Source organism: Mugil cephalus, chromosome 3, assembly GCF_022458985.1.
Source record: "Mugil cephalus isolate CIBA_MC_2020 chromosome 3, CIBA_Mcephalus_1.1, whole genome shotgun sequence".
In the NCBI taxonomy this organism is placed as follows: domain Eukaryota; kingdom Metazoa; phylum Chordata; class Actinopteri; order Mugiliformes; family Mugilidae; genus Mugil; species Mugil cephalus.
Genome location: NC_061772.1, coordinates 13686254 through 13709193, shown reverse-complemented (window position 1 = coordinate 13709193; position 22940 = coordinate 13686254). Strand labels below are relative to the sequence as shown.

The following is a 22940-nucleotide window of genomic DNA, read 5'->3' as shown; positions in this document are numbered from 1 at the left end:
TTTCACTGTACCTCACAGGGTGCACGGTGTTTCCAGCCGAGAGCAGACGCGCACAGCAGTCGCACAAAAACAACCAACCTTGCCTCACAACCTAGACTAATCTCTGTGGAATGTTTCGGTGACACGATTTCAAGGCATTGAGGTTCTCTGCTGGCCGGCCTCTTTAAAGCAGCAATTTCTGTCTCGGAGGAAAAATCCCCTGAGATCAATCTGTAATTAAGCAAAAAAAAAAAAAAAATTCTCAAGCCTAAAATAACCAAAAGAACATCTAAGGGCATGTAACACAAATGCAAGCCTAAAAAACACGGATGAGCTAAAAGAAAGAGAATTTAGGCTTTTAAAAAGTTCTAGACAAAGTGGGGCAGCGACGCTGTCCACCAGGAATTTCTACATTTTGGGCCACTTTGGGATAAAATTCACTCATAAAGTAGTCACAGAAAAAGTAAGATCCGAACACACTCTAAGGAACCAGAAGAACATATAGTTAACCAACTTACTGCATCATGAAGCAGAGGAACCAGTGCTTATGACGGTGTCCTGGTTTTAATTCAGATTCTGCTAATCTTGTTGACCTCTGGGAAAGACTTATCTTGATCCAGTAATAAGACAGAATGGAGGTTTTATCTCACATCTGAATGAGTGGGGCCCATTTGTTAAAAACAACTTTTACACAGATCCACGCGGACAACTGTTTGGCCAAAATGGTCATGATGAAGTGACTGTACATCTACATGCTGCACATTTGACATATATGGACATCACCATTGGATTGTTTTTCCACATCCTTTTCCAGAGAGCGGATGTTGCCCGTTGCCCTGGAAGAATGATGTCCTTTCTTTGTGCTGTGGCACACTGTGGCTGTTGCCCCTGTGAGTCGTGCCAAGGAAAATACAAACTGCTGACTTTGATAACAGCGGGAAATCTGATGCGTTCTGCATGCACTCTACCAAGGCAAGCAACTTTCAAATCCCACATGGATGTGTTTACTAATGACCTGTCTCAAAAACATTTGTGTAAATGAGGGTCTCGGATTGCAAAAAGTGTTTTGAAGAACAGTGCGCGACCGTGTCTTGTCAGTGAACTCAGCAAGCGCACACTATGCATGTCTTTTGTGCATTCAGAGCGCTACAAGTACCAGGGGGAATGAGGGGTGGAAAGGGATATTTGTGTGTATGTGTTTGGTGGGAGGAGGGTTTGAACAGTGTCCTAAGTGACCTCTGTTTGATATTTCTAAGGGCGGGGTACACATTTCCCAACATATCCACCGCATAAAGAGAGAACTGTGTTGAAGTGGAGACATTATTTCATTCATATTAGGTCACATTATATATTACAAGACAGTAATCCTCCTGAACATCCTGATTGTGTTCACTGTTTATTCAAATGCCACTCTAAATGACATTCGGCACCAGCAGGGCTTTGTTTTAACATAGGATCCAGTTAAAAACGGTCTTGTTTATTGTGTGGATTGCATCAGTGTTTATCTATGACAAAATGCTCCTGTTAGCAATTAGGTCACTTGCCAGTTGCACATGTTTGTTGTGATTTGAAAAGTTTTAAAGGCAAAGCGACGACATAACAAACCTTTGAAATGGCTGGAAAAAGCCAAGGTCACATTGTCGCTATCTGTGCTTGTACAAGATGAGAAAAGAATTCGAGGCGTGAGAGGTGTGTTACAGTTTGAATGCCTTTGTAGATGGTAATGTTGATTCTGGAAGCCTCATGGAGCCCTGGCTGCTGCAGGCCAGGAAACATCACTAGCACTAGGGCCGTGTGGGACCTCTCCTTAAAAAAAAAAAAAAAAAAAAAAAAAGGAAAAACTTTGAGAGATTTCTTCACAGCCCATTGTAAGCAATCAGGCAAATAGAAGCTTGCAGTCTTGCAGTGCGCAGACACTTTCCAGAGAGCAATGCTGAGTTTACTGGCAGCCAAGTCAGCAGACCGACAAGAAGTCAGGACATATTTTCATATTCTCAGACGGTAACACCACCAGTCTTCTGAAGCCCACTCTCTCTTTCTCTCTCCTGGGTGTGATTGCTCTTGAATGCACATTCAGTCTCCTCTACTGGTGCTGGTGAAGAGCTGCAGATGCACTCAACCACAGGCTTACTTTTCAGCCCGGCATCTGACTCAACACAAGGCTGTACCCACGGGAAGAGGATACACATGTTTTATTGACGGAGCTACAGGTGGTTTGAGTTTGACCTGCTTGTGGACTGGAGGGGTTTCTTTTCCTTTGTGGTGAGCGTCTTTAGAGACAGAATGTTGCCTGTTTTTGTAACATGCTTGGTATTCACCCTGGTGCGCACCGGGCAGGCTCAGCATGCCACACAGACGCAAGGGCAGAGCCAAAGCCACAGTCAGAATCAGGGGCAGGACGGCTCTGCCACCCCTTGGAGACAGGTTATCCAGTGGGAGAACAATGGCCGGTTGTTTAGCCTGCTGAACAGTGGTGCTGAATACATTCCTGCTGGGGCAGAAACTCAGGACAGAGTTTCCCGGGTGGTGGTGGCGGACGCTCGTCCGCGCTTCCCGCGAAGACCTCAGGAAGGCAATGTCCGAAGACAGGCTCCTTCAAGGGGATCGTCTGAAACTGTCCGCGGGCAGGCAAGGCATCCTTTCGGTTTTGGACAAGTGCCTGATAACTGGAGGCAAACCACGGGCAGCACGGGTACCAGCCAGTTCCAGGGATCCTCTAGCAGTCGCTTCCGGCCAGCCACAGGTTCTTCATCATCATCCTCATCCTTCTCATCGTCTTCGTACAGCGTACAAGCCTACCCGCAGTATCCGTTTCCCCAGCAGCCTCCCGTCCTGCCTTACGACCCGAGTTTCGGGGAAGGACCCGTCAGGAGCTATGAGCCGCCGTTCCAGCCCATTGGCGGAGGGTATGGTGGTGGTGGCGGCGGCGGCGGTGGGTATGGTGCAGGAGGGGTGTATGCGGGAGGTGGATATGCAGCAGGTGTGGGCCCAGTCCTCCCAGGCTCTCCTTCTGACTTCACTGACGAAAGCTACCGCTACTACCAGGCTTATGGGTACGGGGCGAATCCCGTGGTGCCTGCCGCACGTGCTGTCCAGCCGCCATTCAGAGATGGTCTGGACCACAGATACACCCACAGTCTCTTCAACGAAGAATCTGCCCCTGCTGTACCTGTCCCCGCTGTCCCTGTCCCTGATGCCAACCAGGCCTCCCCTGTAATAGTCAGCAGGCCTGGACCTGCCAGTCAAACACCAGTCAGGAGCCCTCAGTATGAACAGTTTCCTCCATTTGGAAGACCTCAGCCTCCCTTCTTGCAGCCCTTTCCTTCAGGCAGAAATAATCCAAACTCTGCCATTGAGAGCCCCAGTATAAATGTTGGGAGCGTGTTTCGACCAGAACAAAGAGGTACAGTAAGGTTTATTTGGCTGTTTGTGAACTAACGGTGTAACTTTTTTCAGATATTCTTTTCAGGACGTTTGCGCAGAACTTGTAGCAGATGTAAATTTAGAGCTTAGTTTCCAAGGAAATCTTGAAGCACTTAAAATATTCAACGTTTTCAGTAAGAAACGGTTCATGTGTTCACTTGAGGCATTCATTCTACTTATGTTTCCGAGGGCAAAAATGAAAAGTTTTCTATCTGATCTGTGGTATTTGCACACATGAATGTGAAATATGCAAAAACCCCGGGGAGCAGAAGGCCCAGCACAACTTCAAGCACACAGTCATGTTTTTCCAATATTCCTTTGTCATCTTCAAGAGAAACCTGAGGTAATCGAAAATGGAACAGCTGTTTAAAATTCAGCCTCTCTTTCAGTGGACGCAGGGTTCATCTCATCCCACTTGTATGGTTATTGAAACCAGGTGTTGATCAGACCCTGCCAATGCTCAGAGAGCCGACACAAGAAACACTGTGTTTTTGTGCGAGGAGTGTGTGCTGTGCTACAAAAAAAATAAAAAAACAAAAACAAAAAAAAAACAAATAGACTGGTTCATGGGGCGCGTGGAGATTGGTAATGGTGGTAGTGACCTCATAGTGGGGATGGTGACAGGGTGTTTGGTGGCTAACTCCTGGTCTTGATGGCAGAAACTCACTGAAGGGGAGGGATAGCGTGGAAAGTCCCTGTTACACATGGGGTCCATCGCTTCAAGAACAGGAAATCAAATAAATATTTAGTCGGTTCTTGGGGGAAGAATGAGTGTCAAAGAATGCGAGCACACAGTTTGAAAACTGTTGACTGGGCAAAGCAGGCGCTCTCTTTGAATCTGTTAGCAATTGATCACCTTTATTTTAATAAGCCATAGCCGTGCTCGGTGGAAGAAGATTCTCTTGAGATTCCTGTTAATGAGTGAGGTTTTGTGCCTCAATGCAAACGACATGTGTGTCCATGTTATGAGTCCCTGAGGCTGTGTCTTGTGTGAGCTGAAAGTACGAGGAGACCTCCACCGAGATGCTTAAACTCTTAATGCAGGTTTGTCGTTTAGTTTTACTCAATTATTTGCCTTGCTGTGCGGCAGTCTCTCTAGTGCACCGTGTGCCGCAATGATCATTCATTAGGCACTCTTGGAAAAGCTCGGAGCCGTTTCTGCTGCACAAAAAGCCAACATGTGTGCAGATGCCTTAGTGCTCTCAGCAAATCATTGTGATAAAGATTCAGCCATTGGGAGCTGTTGAAAAGCTGACACTTTCATAGCGCCGCTTCACATCCAGACATTAAGCCGTAATGGTGTCCTATTAGCGGTTGTGATATATGCAGTGTATTTAAAATGTTGTTAAAAGACGACAGTGTGTATTTCTTTTTAAATCCAGAAAAGCAGAAACATGCAGAAAGCACTGTGATATTTCAAGTGAATTATTTATTTCAATGGCCAGGACTCTCATTGAATAATACGCATTCAGTTTATCATAGTGCATAAATGTAAATCTAAGCACAAACAGAGCTATGGCTGTTTTATTTTGTGCGGACAAGATGGAGGGCATTATCATTACCAACCGAAGTGAATGTTCTGATATCTGCAATTATCGTACTGTATGTGAGGTGATAAAACAGATTGCATTGCGCTGGAGCTGGTGATGGGCCTTAAATCTCTACTGTTCTTTACATTGCTTTACAAGGCAAACTGGCAAAGAACGGACTCTGCACAGCACATGAGTCTGGTTTGCTAAACGATTGAAAGGGATGTACCACATTGATTCCCCAGGGCAGATTACTCTGTGTTAGCGGCATGCAGGAAGGAATCTGATTTGGACTGTGTGCCTTTGAGTGCCTTCTGGTTTTGAAAGCCACACCTTTGCAGGGGTTTCGTGAATTCTCAATTACCTTTGATGAAGTGTGACCGAGCAGCACAATCACTTTTCTCACATTCTCGCATAGGTGAGAAAACTTACGACATAATTTGTACTATTCATTAAGGTAGCAGTCATGTTGTGTTAGTCATTTGTTTTGCCAGACCATATTCACATTAAAAAAAGAATAGATTTCAGGACCTCACTTTTCAAAAGCAGAAAAAAAAACCCTGGATCAGGAGGCCACAAAATCTAAAATAGTTTCATAACAGATCATAAAAACAGATGCGAGGCCAGATTATTTTTCGCGAGAGGAAGAGGAAGGAAGTATAAATGAGCTGTCAAAGGAAGCTGTAAATATTAAAGCATCTGCAGAGTTAAACGTTGGTATTAAAAGGAGGCTTGTCGAATTTCAAATATTTAAATCTGTCTGCTGCCCATGGACCCTCACATGTTTTATTTTGCTATACTAGATGGTGTTCAAAAGCCTGGCAAGATTCAGTTTCTTTTCTCCGTGCCCCACTTACAGTGTAATGCGTGGCTTTGTCACATGCTGTTGAGAGCCGATCAGCTTTGGCTTCTCAATACACTTTATCCCTCAGAAAGAGACCCACTTTCACATTTCAAAAGATTAGAGGGCAGAGAACAAAGCCTTCCTGGGGAGAGGGGCGAGAGAAAAAAAATTGGGGTTGGGAGTGCTGTTGGAAAACAGTGTTTACACGGTCTGGCCCAGGAAGCTCCCCCGTGTCCTGTATGTCTGCCTCAGAGAGACACAGAGATGTTGGATGGGATGTTTACACAGTGTCTCCAAATTTAAACATGACTCACCTGTATGTTAAACTTCAAGAAAATATAAAATGGAAAAATCTAGTTTCTGTAAACAGGCTGTAATTATATGGCATCACATGAGTCCAAAATCAGAAGACTCCAGTTTTTTTTTTTTCCAATTGTTCTGTCTTCCATGTTTTTAGAGCGACCCGCGGCATGAATTACAGGTTGTTGGGGTTGTGTTTTTTTTGTAATTTTGTTCAAACTACCAGACTTAGAGTTCAGATAATTTGGCTTTCTTTTGACTGAACAAGTTAAGTGTGTCTGGCCTTTGTGAGCCGAGCAGGGAGAGGTGATAAGCCAGAGACCCTTGCTGGCATGGCCTTTTCTGGGAAAGAGACAGACGAACAGTCATTTACTCTGATACGTAAGACCTGCTTTTCATTTCCCTTCTTTTCTGTTTTTTTTTTTTTTTTTTTTTTTTTTTTAACGTGTTTCTTAGCGTTTTTCTGACAGACGTGGTCAATGGCCCTCTTTAAAAACAGCAGTGATGTAAGGTCACTGTCGTTTTGCCCTGGCACACACATTCTTCCTCTCCGCGTCTCTGTCTCGCTCTCTCTCGCTGTATCTCTGTTTGCCTTTGTCTTTCTACATCTCTTCATCTCTGGCTCTTGCTCGCAGAAACCAAAGTACTGAGGCGCGGGCTGCATTACAGCGAGCTCTTGTGTTATGCAGAAATATTTCCAAATTTAGCTTTGTCCGGTGCATATGTGACTAGCACTGTTCCTGCGCTGAACGTTAAGCTGATGTGACACATTCATGTTAAGATTTGTGTGATGGAAGATCACATCACATTAGCCAAGAACGCGAGCAATTACTGGGATAATTCCCCCTCCTGTAAATAAGGAGCATTTAGTACGGAGCCAAATGTAAGTGACACTAAAAGTCAGTGTACTGAAAGTGTAATTATACGTACTTTTCGGGGGTTTTGCAAATAAGAGATCCAAATGTCAGCCCTGTGCCCCGCACTCACCCCTGTCTGACAGGCCCACGGAGTGTCTCATTAGAAATCTCCGATAATAATCCGGAAAGTCTTTTCAGTGTGACCCAGCCCAGTCTTTAACTGCGCGACATGTTGCTGAATTGTTGCCCATTGTATCCTCAATCAACATCCCCATATTTACTTGATAAAAACAAGCACTGGGGCAGTGTTGACATTTGGATTACTCTGCTGTAAATGACATACACAAAGTGACATTGTTCATGTATGAATGGCTCCTTTTTAGTCTTAATACCTGGAGCAGACTTGTGAGTAAATTGCTTCTTTTAGCTGGGTTGTGTGATGTTCAGTAAGGGCACGAATGACAATGCAGGATGAATGTCATGTCTATCATTTCAGGTTTGCCTGACCTGGTTCCTGATCCCAACTACGTCCAGGCTTCCACATACATCCAGAGAGCCCACATGTACTCTCTGCGGTGTGCCGCCGAGGAAAAATGTCTATCAAGGTAATACCCAATTCTTTAAGTCCTTTGCTTGTTTATTAATTCATTCATACATTCTTTACCGTTTCATTGTCTTCTTTCTGATACTAGATCAAAAACACTCATGCCCCTCTGGATTCTTCTTCTTTTTTGTTTTTCTTTTTCATATTCAATTCAATTGAAAATACTCTAGTTGTCCCCGAGGGGCAGTTTGCAAGCATGTTGCAAACGAGTACACAAGCCCAATTCCTTCTCAGTAAAAAGAAAGATGAAATGTAAACACTGTTCTAAACAAATGGCACACAACTTCTACAAGACATAAAACAACATGCATGAATCAGTCATAACAAGTGAACTGACCATGTCTCTGTCGGTGACAACTTCTCGTTTAGACGTTTTTCTGCCACAAGGACACCAACAAAGTAAATGGAGACAACAAACCGTGTCCCTTGTCTGAATGTTGTCCGGCATTAAGCAGCAAGTCAACCATCCACCATCCGATGTTCGCCTTTATGTCCGTTCTGTACAATAACATCTGAAAGCAATAATGGAAAAAGCTGAGTAACAGCACGACTGGAGCGAACTAAATCCTGGTCACCTTCAGGGATACAGGCTGTCCTTAGTTTCATTTCTCTGTATTGGCGGGAAAGCATCCCCTGAGCCCCAGGCCTGGGCCCTTTGACTGCCTCTGTACTAAGGACACCATTGAAATGATGGAAGTGTGATGTCCCTGTGGCTGCTCTATTTGCCCTCATCTCATCACAAGCACATCCATCCCTCAAAGCCCTTTCATATCCTGCCTGAGTTTGCAGCAATCACCGACAGATGGGCTGTTGTAATTTGCCATACACTCCAATGTCAACAACAGTCACAAGATGAATGACTTAGATCTTCAGTGGTATTGTGAACTCGAGGTTATGCCCACTTTTCCACGCACGCACGCACACACACACACACAGAAAAGAGGGAATTGGGCAACAGACTGTACACCTCGCTCTGTTCCCTTTTCTCGTGTCGAAGCTGTGTGTTTGGAGAGATAGTTGTAATCTCTACAATGAATTATTTAGTAGATATGCTTCTGCCTCAAAGCATTCCAGTTTTTTTCCCTCCTCTCTTGTTTTATGAGAACCAGACATGCCGACGTTCTTTTTTTCAGACACATGGCCAGTTTTCCCTATCTGTCTTTGTCTTCATGTATGCACGTGTCTTCCATTCAGCACTGCCTATAGCTCTGAGACCAGTGACTATGATGTAAGGGTCCTGCTGCGATTCCCACAGCGAGTGAAGAACAAGGGCACAGCCGACTTCATGCCTAATAGGCCACGTCATACCTGGGAATGGCACAGCTGTCATCAGTAAGTCCTAATACATACCACCCAGCTAGATAATTGTGTTCCACATGTTTCAGTATCAGCTGTTATCAAACATGTCTCTGAATGTCTTCATGATTATATCCTGGGAGGGCTATTCTCGGGTTGTGTGTAAGTACAGTTTTGAACTAGAAATTGGTGGTTAAAGGTCAAAGTCCTCAGAGACCTCACAAAACACATGTTGGCCAAAACCAAATACTTCCTCATGACAAATGTATTCACAAACATCTGACTGTAGGACTGTAGTGTATATCCAACACTTAGAAGTGAAATTTAATATTAAAATGTTGTTAAAAGCAAAAGTGTATGAAGTTAATTTGTCAGAACTTTAAATTAGCTAGTTAGTGAGCATCCCGCCATTTTGGATTGAAGTCACAGGGTTGGTTGCTTGGGCTACTTAAGACAGTTCAGAATCAGAATTACTTTATTGATCCCAGGGGAAAATTACTTAAGGCTTTGTAGGCATGGATGGAGACTGAACCCATGATCTTTGGTTTACAAGGCCAACGCCTTACCACTTGGCCACCACGCCTAAAAAAAAATGTGATTCCACCCAGTCTCAAACCAGGGACCTTTAACGTGTTAGGCAAATGTGATGACCACTACCCTACAGAAACACCCTGACTGATTAAGCATGGAAGAGAGTAACCCCAGTTTACTGAAAAGGCCACGTCCTTATATGGGTGAAAACAAAGGAGAAGTTGCTGTGTTGTGTATTGTTCTTCAAACCATTTAAGAGATTTTCTCTGCTCCCCTCAAGAGAGAGGGACAAAAACCGAATAAATGTATGGCTTCAGGTCATAAAACAGGTGGACAAAGATGGAAAGCCGTGGGACCTTGATAGTCGATATGTGTACGTGTGCGGTGCTAACGTTAGCTAATGGTTTCTTTTCACCCAAATGGGGGTGTGGCCTAATTCCCTAATGTCATCTATTTCTGAACTGCCATCAAGAAACACTTTTTAAACGGATTGAGATTAAATTGAAAGACATGTCGAGCAAGCTCTAGGACCAATTTATTATGCTTTTGAACTGATAAAACCAAAGAGAGGGACTGTCACAGGCTGGGAAGGGTCATGGTGGAGATAGGAGATGGAGGGGGGAGATCTAACTTAACGGCACAGTAAGTTCAAAATTAAAATTACATCAAAAATAATTTGATTTAACTTCGTTGGTGCGGTCAGTTTAGCCATCTTTTTTTAAGTTTCCTTTGACAAGCTATTTGAGGCCTACTCGAAATATCTAAAGTGACAATGACGTTATACTGAGTCCTTTACTGTTGCTCAGTGACTTTATATTTCATTTAGTCAGCTTGTACCTCCATTTCCGTACATCAGCCCTCTGACGCTAGATCCCGGCTCTCCTTCGCTGTTCTCATCTTGGAGGAATGTTGACTGGCCGTTAGGAGATTGGCAGTGTTGTTGCTGCCTGACATCAGTCTACATTTACACAGTGGTTCCCAGGAGGCAGAAAGCCAAGGCAATCATTCCACTGGCTGTGTGATCAGAATGACAAATCAATCCATTTTTTCCGTCAATCTGTGACTCCGGATCACACAGTCGCTAAAGTATGAAGGCATGGATATGGGTTACTGGGGCAGAGTGTTTGGTTTAAAAAAAAAAAAAAATCTCTTTAGGGGAAGAAAAGCTCTAGCCCAGATTCTGACAATAAACTTCCCTGCCCTACATTTTTGTCACATACGTTGTGTATTTGACAGTTGTGCTTTTTATTGCATTCGCTCCTATCTTTCGTTCCCGAGTATCAAAAAAAGAGAAGGGAACAGCGTCATCCTGGGCACTGTACATTACATGTATAACAAAATGTTGGATTTTTTTTTTCCAGTGTGGGATCCATAAGAAGCCATTAAGCAGGCTTTATTTATCTTTCTCCCATATGCTACAACTTTTTTAAACTATGTGACCTTTGTGCTCAGGGTTCAGGCTTAGCTATTTGTGCAGGTGGTTGAACATGTGTCTTCACATCCTGGTTGCACATTTTGGAAGGCAGACGTCGGGCCGCTGCCGAATACCCCTCAAAGAACCTACTGTAGCTCCCAGTGTTTTATAACCAACACTGTGATCTAAGCAACGCTCAGAGTCTCGTTTGTTGCAACACATGTGGAAAATGACTCACAACTATGAAGAAGGATTGGAATGTACATTACGATTACAAGCTAGCTATTCTTGTTAAACCCCCTATGTGTCCTTCCAACATTACATTCTCTATAGTTGACATAGTCGGTGCGGAGATCCAGGAATCCAAGGAGGCAGGGGACCCTCCCAGGCACCTCGCCGCTCGCCGTCTCCCGCTCTCAGTCTTTTTTTTTTCTCCTCTGTTTCCTGCACTCTTTCATTTTGTCTCACACACACACACACACATACGCACTTCTACTGTAGATAATCATCTCAAGACTGCCACAGAAATGAGTGCCAGTTGCGGGAACACAAACAAAGACTGCGATTCAGCTTTCGAGGCCCTCGAGTTCTGACTAAATGCACTCAGACATGCATTGCAACATGCGTACCCATATTCCCTCATAAAATAAGCCTGTGAACGGACACAGACATGAACATTCGCATGTCAACGGGGAAAGACAGAGATTAGCACCCAGGGTCACAATGAAGATATTGTTTGGCCTCAGATAACAACAGACAGGTCTACCTGGGAACAGCTCGTAATTGGTTGCCTCTCATATGGAACAAATGATTCCTTGAATGGGCACTTGCTCCATCAGTGGAAAGTACCCACTTTTCCTTCCAAGTCATCCTTCAGTCTTTAATGACTGTTCCAGTAAAAGCTGTTGCCGTGTTGAAACACGGGCCATGAAGTAAGGCAAAAGGACAATATTTATATAGGCTGACTTTGTCTGACTGTAACAGATCCAGAGCTTACCTCAACCACTACAAGTCAAAGTCACTAAAGCATAGAGCAAAAGGAGAATTGGACAAATGAAAAATAAAAAAATAAATAAATCATTACAGCCTCTACCTGAGGAACTGTTTACGTCCTTTAGTACAAAATGCCAGTATGTTGCCACATTGTAGTCACTCCTTTATGCTCAGTTTCCCTTTTGAAAACAACATTTGAATTAAATAATAGACATAATATTAATAACACTAATAATATACATAATTTTTCTAATCAGAATATGAGTCTGGCCAGATGCCATTTGGATTTTACTATAGGGCGTGTTTCAACTGATACAGAGAAAATAATCTTTGCAAAATGTCTTAACTGCTGCTAATGTTGGGTCTTTTTGAAGTCATTTTACAGTCAGTATCTTTAACAACAAGGCTGATGGCGGAATCTAAACATCTCACTTCTCTGACAGCAGCCACTTTGTATTAACAAAATCAACTTCAGGAACTGAGCAACTCCTGATTCCACACTAAAATGTAATGTAGCTGTTGTCCTGGCTATGTTTCTCAAACATCACCCTGACGTTGTTGGGGCTTCAACATCCAGGTGATTAGCCCTCTCATCTTTTTGATGATACAGTGGAACAAGCCTTGTACTATTGTACCCATAGAATACACAACTAAGACTTGTGCTATAGAGCAAACATGGTCTTTGTTCTTGAAAACTGGCCTAGTCTGTCACGCTCGGGTACAGGAAAACGTGTTACCTATTGAGAATGTGGGAAAACAAAAGAAATGATAAAATATGAAAATGTAACCTGATATAAACAGTAACCCAAAGTTTAGCTTTTCTTTTTATTGTGAAATTAGATTCTCATCTCTCGCTATGCAAACATGCACTTGCCAGAATTCCGTGCGCAGCAGTCTTGTGGAAGTGCATAGCGTCCCGGGTCACTTTCATTTTTGGTAGAGGACCAAACCATACAGCAGTTAATATTGCAGATGATTTCAAATGGACCAGCTCACTGACTGAGAGGGTCATTCAGTTCATATCCTGGTTCACTTGAAATGATCAGCAGCCATGTGCATCCAGGCTTTTCTAAGCTGCTAAAGCTGTGCAAACACACACACACACACACATGAGTGCCCAGCAACAAGTGCACAAATGTACTCGTGCTGCGATATACACACTCAGATGTGTGCGCGCGAGCTTGAAAATAACCGCATTTTCACACGCGCGAATGCCTGCACAACAGCTCTCATGCGCGCAACACCTCTGATCTTGCCGATTGGCACGAGCTAATTAACAACATTCATACATCATTAGGGTGTTAATGCTTTGCCTCAGCAACGCTTTATTGTTGCCATTAATTAGTACCTATTATCCATTGATGATTTATGATGTGTTCAGTCAAGGTGCAACGTCACTTACAAAAATGTTAACAGCTGAGGTCAACAGGATGAACATACAGTATATAAATCTACTTTCAGACTCAGGAGTTGCCCTTACATTTTAGTGGCTATGTAATTACAATAGCATTTTAATAACCTTAATAAAGACGCCATCATTTCTGCTTCAATATTTTTGTGTAGTAACATAGTACTAAAATAAACTCTTTGATTGCCCACCTCATCTAAGACGCTGCTTCCCTTTGCTTTTTTTTGTTTGTTTGTTTTTGTTTTTTTTCCGACAGGCACTACCACAGCATGGATGAGTTCAGTCATTATGATTTACTCGAGGTCAGCACTGGCCGTAAAGTGGCTGAGGGACACAAGGCTAGCTTCTGTCTGGAGGACACCACCTGTGACTTTGGGCATTTGAAGCGTTATGCCTGCACCTCTCACACTCAGGTAAAACAGCAAACAAACACACAAGTGGAGGTAAGCTGCCTTCCGGTGGGGTCCTGTGTACTGCGTTCATGAGAAAAATTCACATGAATGGCCCCCTCATCTGGTATTCACAACTTCTTAAGTGAAAATAGTTGGCAGAGTCCGAATTTCTCAGTTGTGGCATGTTTTTAGATATTTTTAGGAATCGTTTTTAAAAGTGGCTTCTGCAGTTCAAAATGACTGATTGGGAGTTTGTGTTTTTATCTGGAACATCTAAGGGTGGTGCCTACTTGAAACTCACGTGGCTTTAATGTGTTAATGGCCCAATGCTCCCCTGCAATTAGAGGAAGTTGCTCAGATTAACCTCGGTGCCGTTTTTTTCACATTTAGCGGTGCTCTATCTCCAGACTTTAAATCGAGGTGAAACTTCCTGAGGACAAATGTTAAGATAAGTCGCTGATAAGTAGTGTCTCAGTCCACCTCCTCTGCTCAGAGAGGGGTTTTACAATTTTGCAAAGACGGCTTCTGTGGTGGCGGCTACGTTTTTCCGTCTTTCGAACCATCGGCCTGGAGAATGTGTGTGATGTTGTCCAACGTAATTTAGTTGGATGGTGATTTCCTCTTAATTCTATAATTAAAAAATTATCATACGTCCAACAACTTCATCCTTTCTTTATGTCTTTGCATTTGCTAGATTAAGTCCCCCGGTCCTCAGCCTGGTTAATTGCCAGGCAACAGGACGGCAACAGTTGCCTAGCAGTGGTGCTCTCACAACTTACAGATGTCACCATTTAAACGCCAATTATGTTGTGCACCTTACCTCCCGTGTCGTAACCATGATCTCACACGTCCCATTAGAAGGCAGCATGCTAGTTATGTAGTTACAGTATGTTGCGACAGACTAGTGCAAACATGCAGTCGGCAGCATTGTATCTGTGGACAGATGGGAGAAGTCAGATAAAAACTGCAATAATAATTTCTTACTCAACGGCTTACTTGATTCATTGACCTGTTTATGTTTACTATTATCTACTTTTACAACCCCCTCCTCTGTTTCTGCAGGGTCTGAGCCCCAGCTGCTACGATACATACAACGCCGATATAGACTGCCAGTGGATCGATATCACAGACATTCAGCCTGGAAACTACATATTAAAGGTAAGTGAGATTTGGATGTGCATGCACATGACAAGTTTGCAGGACACGGCGAGGTCAGACTTTATGGAGTGAGGGAAGCGCCGAGGCCGCCGAAAGAAATTGATCCAGGTCATTAAGTTTTTAGGTTTCTTGTTATCTGGAGTTTTTAAGGTTTGCAGTGCTTCGTGGCTTGGTGCCACTGGATTCCCATCCATCATATTGTCTGTTTCCATGCATATTTTATTTGGTCAATATAGCTGCAGGGTGTCCACAGAAACAGATCTATACGTGCTCCGAGGTCCACGTCCTGAATGCATTTTCTTTTGATGCAGTGCCACTTCCGTTAGATGTCATGCATGTTTGTTTGAGATCGTGACTGTGGTGAATTGTAACGTCCCCTCCCTCTGTGTTTCGTCTGCAGCTCCAAGTTAATCCCAAGTTCTTGGTGATGGAGTCGGACTTCACCAATAACGTGGTTAGGTGTAACATTCACTACACGGGACGGTTTGTCACAACAACAAACTGCAAGATAGCACAGTAAGTACATTTTGTTTGTTTGCTTTTTAATCACACAGTAGATCATTTTTTGGAATCGACTGGCTGGTTGTTCATTGCGTTTTTAATGTTTGAAGGTTCTGCAACTGTTTTTGCAGAGTGGAAACAGAGAGAAACAGTAAATCAGTGTTTTTGTCACTTTTTCACTACTACTAAACCACACCATGAGTTGGCAGCTAAACACAGTTATGTGAAGAGCCTTGCAGTGTTTTGAAGTGCTTAGTGGACTTAATGGGTTCCTGGATGAAATATTTCCTGATATAATGAATTATGCTCTCATTCTCCCGTTAAGATTAACAGCCTCTGAAACTTTGATATTTTCCCTCAAAGGGAGATGTAGGGCTGTTGAACGTGCTAATAGTGCTATTAGGAAGTGTATCATTGCACTCACAATTACTGTCATATCCTCTTCAAAAGACTTCATATAAAGAGGTTCAAGTGGTCTGGCTGGCCGCCCTCAGTTTCACTGGTGCTGTGAAACAAACATTTAAAAATATGTTTGCCAAGCACAGAAAGCTGGATAAAAGAGTTTGGTTTTTGAAGCACTGATGATTTGAAAAGGACCACATGGTGGAGTCGGGCGCTAAGAGCCACACCATGGTAGTTAAATCTTTCTTTGGCATCTCACTGTATTCAAACACATTTTCAGTCAATTATGGCTAGATATCCTCTACATTTTGATTTTAAATCAATCGTCACATCTGACTGAAACAAAGCACTAAGAAAGGGTCATTGTGTTATTGAACTGAACTCACTGGAATCACATAGTGTTCGCAGCAATTTACTTTAGGCCAGAGGTCTTAAACGTTTTTCAGGCAAAGGACCTCAAACTAATGGAGAGATTAAGTAGGGACCCCCTTACCCATTATTATGTATTCTATATTAAACCGCTATTTATAAATATACATTATTATTATCATTTTGCATCCAATACTAAGCTATCCCTTATCCCTTTACTAAAATATGTTGAATTCATGTTAATGTGTATTTAAAGAAATTTAAACATGTGGGGCGAAATTGAAAATATATATATAAAAATGTCTAATCAACCAAAGATTTTGCGACCCCACCCCGCAGTACCTCCACGGGCCCCTAGTGGTTGTGGATAATTCTAGCAAATGCTAGCTCCATATGTTGCAGCACATTGCAGCATAGTTACCCTTTAGGATGGTGTAATCCATCCAAAAGTCCCAACACTCAAGCTAAAGACCTCAGAAGCTGTCTGTGAAATGATTCGTTTAACAGTAATAATTTAAAGGGTAAAATGTCAAAATTACAGACCAGAAGTTTTCATCAGAAGTCTGAAGTGTTATTCCACTTCTCCCCCCAACTATATTGCATTGAAACCCTTCAGTGAATCAAGAGTGTCACAATTCCTCTAACAGAAGTGTTGTTTGTTGTGTGTTACAGGTCTTGATCAGTCTCTGGAAGGCTGCCACATTAGAGTGAACCCTGATCGCTATTCCATTGAAATGTGAATGGAATCCATTTGTTGTCGGTTCGTTGTTGGTGTTATTTGTCTCCATTTCTCCGTGCTCTTCTGGGATCCTTGGTCCATGACGAGCGAGGATTCCAGTGGCGCAGAGAGTGTGGAGGTCTCAAATAAACATGCACACTTGCACACTGTTGCATAATGTATATCGCATGTCAATATCCCAATAATGAACCATCACTCATATATCCCTGCAACCTACGCCGCGATGTTGTCCAGCCAAGTACATTTGTCATATTGCAGCTCTACCAGTTTGATTCGGTTACATGCTAGGACTCGTCATTGACTTTCAAAATAGGTGTTTACTCTATAGCCACACACAGCCACTGTCTTTGAATTATAAATAGCATGAAATGGTGCCTGCGCTGCAATGAGGGGCTCCAGACGAGTCAGGGTTCAGCTGCAATCCAACAAATAAAATTAGGCGACACAGTCTTCCCAGGGCCATTCATCCATGTAGTGTTGGGACAGAGAGAGATGCCCAGTGACTCAGAAGAACTGTAATGTGTTTTCTCTCTCTCTCTCTCTTTCTCTCTCTCTCTCCCTCCCTCCCTCTCTTCACTGCCTCAGCAGGTCAAGCTGGGATACTGTGACTTTCTGGGCACGTTGTGTTTAATGTTGTGTTAACAGCAAGAGTGAGACAGCAGGTCATATTTGCATTTGTCAACATCAAATTATAAGTCAGCAAAAAGTCAGACTGTCTGCTGACTGCTGGACGCTGCGCTCCCCTAAATCCTTGCACATTTGGCACCGTGTCCTTATTCCTTTCTTATTTCAATAAAACAGGAACAGGAAGCTCGGTTGGCAGAAAAAGGTGCTTTCAAGAAAAATCAAAAAAAAAAAACCTGCAGCACGTAACCTGTGGCCTTACACCGTGATCGCTTCTTCAGCTACCAACACTGGTCAGACGGCTCACCTTTTAAAGAATGTACATACAAATACTCCACTGATGCATGACTTTAATGATAGAGATTATTTTGTTTTTTTGGACCTGATCGTCTGATTGTACTATGTTTATCCATTTTAGCTTGTTGTTGTTATTGTGAAACTCAATGAGTTTATTTTTTTTTCTTGATAATCAGAATTATTCAATTAGTTTGTGTTGTTGGATGAAAACACTACTGCTAAGTCTCAGTGTTAGAGTGCCAGAAAGCTGTTTCTACCTACCTCTCCAACTGAGTGAGCTGTGTCCAATACATATCCCTGCAATAGTTTACTATGGTCTTGTACCACCACATATATATATATATACTTTCAGTCCATGTATATTTGACACCTGTTGTGTGTTTACTCTAAAGTCCCAGGAGACAGCAGGTGTTACTTGAACAGTTAATTTGCAGAAACTCAACAGAAGTGGTGGATATGTTCGCAGTGCAGCCAAACAAACTCATCTTCCTTAAACAGTCTGTATTTTTATTTTTAAACCGAGCAGCGTGCCACACGGTTCCGTTTCTCCCTGCACTATTTAAAACAATTCTTCCCTCCAAGAAGGCCCAGTATTACCATTGTCTTGTTTCCCTGAGGTATTTTTGATGATGAACTTCAGTGACAAAAACACTGCATTTCTTGTGTGCTCTACAATAAAAGGCAACTTGTGTTTTGTCAGTGGAGCACTTTTGTTGTCAAGCAGCGACAGTACAAAATATTCTGTATGTAACTGTTTACAGTACATTTATACCGGAGTGTGAGCAGCAAACTGGGAGGATGTCGTCAGTGAGATTAAACTACAAGCATTAACATGTGACCATTAACCATTAATAACCACTTGAATCAGGCATGGAACAGTGGGCCCTGTCAGGGTCCAGTTGCCTTTGTGTCTGCTTTGTGTTTTGGAAATTCCTTGACCTGGATGACTGAGAACATTCACAGACAAATAATATTAGAGTCCATTAAAGAGACAGTGTGTAGCTCTTGGGGAGATATAAGCAGAAGATCCTCAGTGTATAAACACTTGAGTTAAAAAGTTTGTGTTTTCATTAGTTGGTTCTATTCCACAAAACTCTCCATTGTGCAAGAAATTGTTTCCTCAGTAGCCCAAAGCAGTGAAACCAAATAATTATTCTGTGGAGTGCTTTTTTGTGTTTTGTTTTTTTGTTGTCCCCCCCTCCATTGTTAGTTGTCACTGTAGGTTTATCTACTGCTTTTTAAGGGAGAGGTGAGGGAGGAGCTGTCAGTTAGTTGCAGTCTACAATCTCACCACTAGGTGAAACTAAATTATACACACTGCTCCTTTAAATAATGAGCCTAAAGCTCATTCAGTTTTCGTATTATTTAATAGCCACTCCTGTACATAGTTGGGTATTACTAAATGGCAGTTGACGAGGTGGTTAGTGCACAACAGTTGCTCAAATAAGCATTCATAACATAGAACATCTGAGGGGTCGTCGTTGATTTAATGTTTTTAACGTTGTTCTGGTGACAATTAAGTGCCAGAATTAGTTTGTGTCCCTTATAAATTAGATTTTTTTTTATAATTATATATATTATTATATATTTTTTTTAGCAGATGACTTCACAGTAGGCAAAATCTTAAGAACCCAATGTAATGGTCGTATTTGTGCAGGTCTTTCATATTGTACTGTAAATGCTCAGTTATGTAATTCAGTCGTGCTCTTGACCATACTGTTCACGCTAGCGTCACATGGAATAATGTGATTCAGTGGACAGGGGTAAGCGACAGTTATATTCCACGTGTGACATGTTTTGATGCAAAGCTGTATTATTTTTGAAAACTGAACACAACCAACGTCTTCTACAATAAATACTTTTACACACATATACGTGTGCAGACACTGGAATATGAATCCTGTTAGGGCGGTGCCTCACTGTGCTGCATATGAGCACACATCTGCTGGTTTATACAGAATATACCGTTATATAGAGGTGATCCAAAGGAAATACCATACGACAGGTGTGACATCTTACTGAACCCCCCTATCCTTCTTATAAGATTAGGTGTGATATGTTTAATGCAGAAAGGTATTTTTACGTGGGTGCAGTGTGTTATTTTGTCATGCATGATTCAGGCAGGGATGCAAACCTGACCTTTAAAAATATGGAAAAAAATACACACTGCATATGAGATGCCTGCAAACAGTGAATGCAACTCATCTCATCTTCTACCACCACTTATTCTCACTAGGGCCCCGGGTGGGGTGGGGTTGAGTCTATCCCAGCCGTCACCGAGCAAGAAGCGGGCTACACCCCGGACAGGTCGCAAGTCTATTGCAGGGTTAACACAGAGAAAAATAACCATTCACACTCACACTCACACCTAGGGTCAATTTAGAGTCACCAATCAGCCTGACGAGCATGTCTTTTGGGGTGGGAGGAAACCGGAGTAACCGGAGAAAACCCACGCAGCCGTGAGGAGAGCATGCAAACGGCACACAGAAAGGCCCCATTCGGACGTGAAAGCAACTGTGGATACCAAATAAATTAGTTCTTGTCAAGGTTCCACTATTTGACACAAACAAATCTGATTTGGTCATATTTCCATCATTGTCACACGCTGTCACCAGAAGGCCTCAGTCATTTCTGCAAGTTTTCCTGTCGCAAATAAACATTCAGTATCGCCTACCTTGTTTCAGCAACTAAGACCAATCACATTATGGCTGAATGGTCATTCTGGGTCACACACACCGTGGTGAGAAAAGAGATTCTATTTTAGGCAATCACAACTCTAGTTTTATTGATTTTATAATTTCTCCAGTAAAGAAAGGCTGGGATATTTAGGATAATGCACTATGCTTTAATGTAATTTAGATTGGTTGGAACTCGCATGCACAACAACATCAAATACAAATACACAGTTGTGTCCAGGAGTTAATTCACAGTCCAGCTTGAATGGCAACTTTGAATTTAAATGAAGTGTTGCCTGTTATTCATCCCTTTACCTTTGATTTTATTATTTACAAGATGAGAACTAGCTGCTAGGCGATGAAAATAATACACTGTTATACACTCGACTTTCAAGTGAGCATGAATTCAAAGTTCTTGAAACACTCAAACAATTTAAATATCTAAACTTGTGAAACTTGGGCCTTTGAGGAAATTCCTTTGATGTGACTTGAACAAGTATATGTCACGTATACAATGAAGGTGAATCAGTACAAAATCAAAAGGCCTGCAAAGCCAATATGGCGTTGCAAGTTTTGCATTTTTCCTCGTACACTGGCAAGTAGAGAGCGAGTTTCTGCTGCGTGAAATGGTGTTTGTTAAAGACAGACATTCCTCCTGGAAGTATTTCCCGTCCCCAAGAGGAATTAGAATCCATTATCTTGTTGTTTTGATACGTACGTCTCGCTCTCGTATTTGGTCTGTCCTAACAAAACCCTGACCCCCATCAAGGGACTTCCTCTCCGTATGGGCTGTTTGTTCAGGCTGTTCACACAGAATCATTCCATTCCAGCCCTCTGCCACATTATGCTGTTGTGTGAGAGTGCTGCATTATGTGGTGGCATTTTTTTTTTCTTTTCATTTTGTTACAAACAGAGAGCTGTACTTGAAAACCTTCTAATGGAGAGAGAAACCAAATGATGCATTGAAGTGTTGGAGGTTTTCATTTTCCAGAAGACTGGACAGACGCCGGCCTCTCTGTTTAGCCGCATGTGTATTTATATTTTGACGAGTTTGCCATAAGCTGTGTTTGTTTTCTCCAGATGTTTGTGCGGCTGCTGTTTAAGCAGCTTAAATGAAGTCGTACGTTCCTTGGTGTGTGCACAGTTTCCACAAGGAGCCCGTTTTGCGGCGCAGGCGTCATGTTCGTGTCGCTGACAATGAAGGGGACACGTACAGCAGCATCGGTAATGGCTGTCAAAGTCGGTGAGTTGTGTGCACATGAATGATTTAGGGCCATTTCTTGCAACAAGCAAAATATGCGATTGTGACAATCGGAAGTGTGCTAGCGGATGTTTCCCGAGCGAGTCCAAACAGTGGGAGATTCTTGAGTGGAGCATGGAAAAATACCCCTGAGGGGTGTACAGAACAAAAACCTGCAGGCACACACTGTATCGCTGAGATATACACCCCAACGCACGCATGATTAGGAGAAACTACAACGAATTAGAGCAACCAGCAGCAAGAGGAGGTGTTGGTGTAAATGGTCAGACGCCGCTTGTCACGTTACGCAGTGATTACAAGTGTCAAATTATGGGATGTGCAGCGTCATTGCTCTTCCCCCGGTCTAAGATAAACCCACAGCTACAGATACTCCGCTGAAACGCCCGTATCTTCAGGCTTTATCCGAACTCAAACCGCATGACCGAGCAACAGGCGCTCCGTAATTTCCTCTGAACGCGGCGGATCCCTCCTCGATCGGTGCGTGAGCCCGCGCAATAATGCTAGCACCCAATCAGGGGAACACGCGTGGCGAGATAGCGTATCGGCATCCTATGAAAAGGGAACCGTCCTCTAGACTGAGCGCAGATCAACTCACCGCATGATAAGAGTAAATCCACTACACGTGTAAATTCTCTGCTCGGGGGCAGTAAAATGTTATGTCTGATAAGCAGAAGATCTGTAGGGAGAGCTCGAGAGGCCCCCCCAAGACAAATATTTCCTCTTACAACAAGCCATATTTACTTTCACCAGCAAACCTATGTAAAGCAGCAAGTGTTCTGCAGCTGCGAGCTTGCAGCCTAATTGAGGGAACAGATCAAGTGAAGTGAAGCAGGACTGATTAGATCTTCTAGCATTCTCTGTGGTGGGACGTCATTGAATACACAAACCCACCACCACCACCACCACCACCACCACCCCACCCTGGAGGACTGCAAGCAACGGGTTTAATGCTGCTATTGCTGAACATGGGAGGGGGGGGGGGGGGGGGGGACACATGGAAAGACCTTTTTCACGATTTTAAGTTGTCAGTCATTGCGAAACGGGGGCTGCATATTTGCGAAAAGCCTTCGGTTTAATTTTCGGCGAGGCAGGATGACAGTTGGCCATTTCCTTCGGACTGACTGCGCACCGTGGGGATGCGTGATGAATGAGGGCAGGTAGTAAAGGTTGTTAAGCCTGCAATCAAAATTTCCCTCCAGCAGCTTTTTTTTTTGTATGTGTTTTAAGCTGCGATCACTGCGTAGCCTCGACCGAGCGTGTCGGGAAGCTCTGAGGATGCTTTTTAAAAACGAGAAATGTAAGTTAATTAAACACATTTTACCTCACAACTCTCTTCTTGGCTTG

The 22940-nt window shown here is 43.0% G+C and overlaps 1 protein-coding gene and 1 non-coding gene across 2 annotated transcripts; one reads left to right on the top strand and one right to left on the bottom strand.

Annotated features, from left to right (window-relative positions):
• The first annotated feature begins 1834 nt into the window (after positions 1-1834).
• loxl1 (lysyl oxidase-like 1) lies at positions 1835-19530 on the top strand. Its single transcript, XM_047581319.1, has 7 exons — positions 1835-3382; positions 7429-7537; positions 8731-8868; positions 13435-13591; positions 14633-14728; positions 15129-15244; positions 16673-19530. Exons 1-7 carry the CDS (start codon positions 2263-2265, stop codon positions 16677-16679), a joined length of 1743 nt encoding a protein of 580 aa, XP_047437275.1. The 5' UTR covers positions 1835-2262; the 3' UTR covers positions 16680-19530.
• Positions 9344-9415, bottom strand: trnat-ugu. Its single transcript has one exon. It is a non-coding gene; the product is annotated as a tRNA-Thr (tRNA).
• Positions 19531-22940: the final 3410 nt, after the last annotated feature.